This window comes from Sinocyclocheilus rhinocerous, unplaced genomic scaffold, assembly GCF_001515625.1.
Source record: "Sinocyclocheilus rhinocerous isolate Xijiao unplaced genomic scaffold, SAMN03320098_v1.1 scaffold2833, whole genome shotgun sequence".
In the NCBI taxonomy this organism is placed as follows: Eukaryota; Metazoa; Chordata; class Actinopteri; order Cypriniformes; family Cyprinidae; genus Sinocyclocheilus; species Sinocyclocheilus rhinocerous.
The window spans coordinates 134,307-138,528 of record NW_015661854.1 but is presented as its reverse complement, the minus strand read 5'-3'; the positions used below and the strand labels follow the sequence as shown (position 1 = coordinate 138,528).

The 4,222-nt window shown below is 35.9% G+C and overlaps 1 protein-coding gene across 3 annotated transcripts in view; it reads right to left on the bottom strand.

Moving 5' to 3' along the window:
• The window catches only part of LOC107726517 (neuronal growth regulator 1-like), a 122,564-nt gene that overhangs the window by 57,771 nt on the left and 60,571 nt on the right, over positions 1–4,222 (bottom strand). For all 3 annotated transcript variants that reach the window (XM_016536129.1, XM_016536130.1, XM_016536131.1), the window contains exon 5: positions 712–832. In XM_016536129.1, the coding sequence (XP_016391615.1) occupies positions 712–832 (121 nt within the window). The remainder of the gene's footprint in view (positions 1–711; positions 833–4,222) is intronic.

The following is a 4,222-nucleotide window of genomic DNA, read 5'->3' as shown; positions in this document are numbered from 1 at the left end:
TGAAAAAAGTATCACAAGCCTCTCCCCCCGCCCCCCCCCCCCCCCCCCCCCCCAAAAAAAACATAATGTTTTAACCAACTCTTAAAATAGTACATAATTCTGACTGATCAATTAAAACATCTTTTTGTGTTGCTCAAATGACTAAAATGTTACAGTTTGCTTCAGAGCTCTTTTAGAAAGTTAGATTATTTTTGCCAGAAGTGTATGACTTTAATTAAAAGTTGCATGATGGTTGCAAAAAATGATGGTTAAGTTGCAAAAGTGATTTTCATGAGCTTATGCTGTGCCAAGAGTCACTATCTTTCGAAATTAAGACTCTTTAATAAGACACTTTGTAATATTTGATAAGCTGCAGATCCATAGCTATTAAACTAATACTACTAAGGACTGTAATACAGCTTTAGATCAACGTTCAGCGATTAAACCTTAGGCAAAATTCTCAAAAAGTGCTGTACAGTTTGATTGTACTGTAATTATTCTGTGGATCCAACAAAAGTAGTGACTGCAAATGAATACTGATCAAAATATTTAATCTTTTTACGCAGACACACTTGCCACAAAAAGCAGCCTCGACCGACGTTAACCTTCTCTGTGGTGAGCATTCTAAATCATAAATAAACTCACTTAACATGCACAATGTATGATAAATTATCACTGTACAGCTAAGCTAATGAAATGAAGGCTTTTATCATCTATCACTCTTGGTTTTACCTTTTCTCTCCCTTGTACCACTCAAAGACTGGAGAGGGGACTGCTGCTGCCTCACATCTCAGCAGGGCAATCTGACCGGGTCGGACCCCATGACTTCTCATCTCATGGATTGCTGGAGGAACTACAGAAAGAAAATAAAAACCAACGTGATTTAGGGGAGGAGCGGACACACATAATAAGCAAACTCATACACTCTCAGAAAAAAAGGTACAAAAGCTGTACCTGGGGCAGTACCTTTTCAAAAGGTACACTTCTGTACCTTTTAGGTACTAATATGTACACTTTAGGTACAAAGGTGTGCCTTTTAAAATGGTACCGCCCCAGTGACAGCTTTTGTACCTTTTTTTCTGAGAGTGTATATAAACTAACCCAACTTACAGTGGTGTGAAAGAGGCAGAAATAAATTAGCAGCAAGATTCAGAGTGGTCAACACGTGTAAATCTTATGGGTGCAATGCTGAGAAATAACATTCATCCCAAGGGTTGGAGAAATGAAATGAACTGCTCAGTGATAAATTGTTTAATGGCTGTTCAAAGGCTGAGGAGCTGAGGAAGGTTCTCTAAATATGTGCATGCAAAATGAGGGCCCTTTCATGTTCACAAATGCAGTGTAAATCTCTCTAGTGTGTCAGTGAGAGAGCTTTAACTACAGGGCAAATTTTTATTTTCCAGCTAGTCAAGTAGCAACAATCCTCTCTCAATAGAAAAAAGAAATCTTCATACATAAATTTTCATTGTATATTATTTCTTATAGCAGGAGCAAACAGAGTAAGCTACTAGAATGGCGTGTGTTCAAATACAAAATGACAAAAAGAAAAAGGCTACGAAAGAAATAACACCATACTTAATAAACACACAAATAAAGCAGGCCTGTACAGAATACTAAGTTGAACACAATATAAAAAAATCTGAAAATAACTCCCTTCAAGCAGGTGATCCACTTATGTCTTTCTAGCTAGCGTTAAATTACTTGCTATGTCTGAATTTTAGTGGGGGACATTTATATTCCAGGCAACTCGTTCTTTGAAAATCACCTGCAAGTTATTGAGGTCTGTGTTCAGACAATTTTTTCCTGAATGAATTTTTGACATTCTCTTCTATAACCCCACAGTTGAAGGTATGAAGTTCTCCAGGCCTTCACTGTAATACGTTTCATGTTATCTGAGGGCTGAAAAAGAATTTCCACTATTGTGGTGAGAACAGTAACAGTAACAGTAAGGGATTTTTAAGAATGATGTTCTCAGACTCTGGGCTCCATAGTTACGTCACGTAGATATGTTAAATCCAGTGTTGGGGAGTAACTAGTTACATGTAACGGCGTTACGTAATTTAATTACAAAATAAATGTAACTGTAATCAGTTACAGTTACTAAGAAAAAATGTGTTATTAAATTACAGTTACTTATGAAAATGTTAACGATTACAAAGGGGATTACATTTGAATATTTACACACATCCACATACAGATTTAATTGATTTTTTCCCCAAATTACACTGACTACTCTGAGACATACGGCCCTATAATGTCCGCAATGCGGAAAACACAGACTGGTTCTGTAACCTATTACATTTCCAAAGTAACCTTCCCAACACTGGTTAAATCATTTAACAAATGTGAAGGCATGAGCTTCACCACACTCTACACGGAAGTGAGAGTTTCTCTCATTTCACATATCAGGAAAATAATTTGCAGCATTTGAAAATCAAAGCATCTAACAGTAAGTGTGAGGAAAAAAATCTCACAATTTTTCTAGTTAAATGACTCAATGTGAGGGAGAAACATTATTCACTGAGATTAGAAAAAAACAAAACGGTTTACAGTATTTTTGCTATGGATTACCCCGTTTGCATGTCAGATACCAATTACTTGAATTAAATAATAATTATCTTCACTAAAGAAATTTCCATGACTCTTTTTACTCCTAGAAATCAAAATGTTACAATGTTTTCCAAGACTTTGAGAACCGTGTATAAAGAATATGGATATCCATCATTGTAATCACTGTGTTGAGAAATTTTGTTGTGTGATATTGTGCTGCTCATCATTTCTTCTCTGCACAATCTGCTGGGAAGGTATGAAAATAGCAGTGCGACACATCAACACAGCTTGAATGCAGAGTTTTGGCATATGTTGGAAGAGAAGTCTGTCTGATCCAAAAAATGGCAACGGATGAATCTTGTGCTTTGGCTGGATCATGCATTTACAGTACAGGCATCAGCCCATGAAAATGCCTAGGGAGCATTACATAACCTGAGCATCACAGAAGCGGGCTAGCATAAGATTTAAGGATAACATAAAATAAGAGATTAAAGGAACACATTGCTGATGACAAAGGTGAGGACAAATGACTGCTGAGCCTATAATATATGGGTGCAGAAAGGACAAGGCTGAGAGTGCAGAGAATTTAAAATCAAAGTGAACTGCTGTTCGCAATCCATTTTACTTCAGTAATCTGTCAAATGTCTGAGTATGAGTGAAACATGAGAAAAGAGGAAGGGTGGGGTTAGATTGTAAAAGTGGGCACATGATATAAAGTTTGCTAAAACAATGTTATTTGGTATTTGGCTAATTTTGTTACAATTACAAATGAGTGGAAACATTTCTTATTTTTAATGTTGAAAACAGTTGTGCTGCATCCTTACTGAATAAAATTATTATTAATTTTATTAACTTTAGCCCCCACCTCCCCCCCCACCAAACATTAACCTTACTTACCTCAAACTTCTGAATATCACGACTACCAAAAAAAAAAAAATGCTTTCGACATTGATAATAATAAGAAATGTTTATTGAGCACCAAATCAGCATCATGTGACACTGAAGACTGTAACAATTGCTGAAAATTCATCTTTGCCACCACAGGAATAAATCATAAAAAAAATATATATATATACTGTATATGTATAAAACATAATGAGAACTGTATTGAATTACAAGACACAAAATATAATAAAGTGAATTTAATGCAAGTATAATAAATAAAATAAAGCAAATAAGATATATTTTGATTCCATGTTGACTAAAGGACACAGGGCACACAGGATCCACACACCATAACATGTTTATGCATCAAGATGATAATGGGATTCAATTATTCACAGATCCCCATGCTGATGATTCAAATAAGTCAATACATTCTTCATTTACAATCATGCTCTATAACTTGACATCAGGTGTCAAAAGCAATTTAAAATACATGCGAACACATATTTGGATCCGTCAGTTTCTGCAGGGAAAAAGATTTTGGAAATTCAAATCAGGCGTCAGGTGATATGAAAGCGTTCGGATTTGTGATGCCAAGTTCAGCCTTTTAAAGGGGTCATATGATGCGATTTCAAGTTTTCCTTTCTCTTTGGAGTGTTACAAGCTGTTCGTGAATAGATAAGATCCCTAAAGTTGCAAAGACTAAAGTCTCAAACCCAACGAGATATTCTTTATAAAAGTTAAGACTCGTCCACGCCTTCCTAAAACGTCTCGTTTAAACACGCCCCCACATGTCTACATCACTATG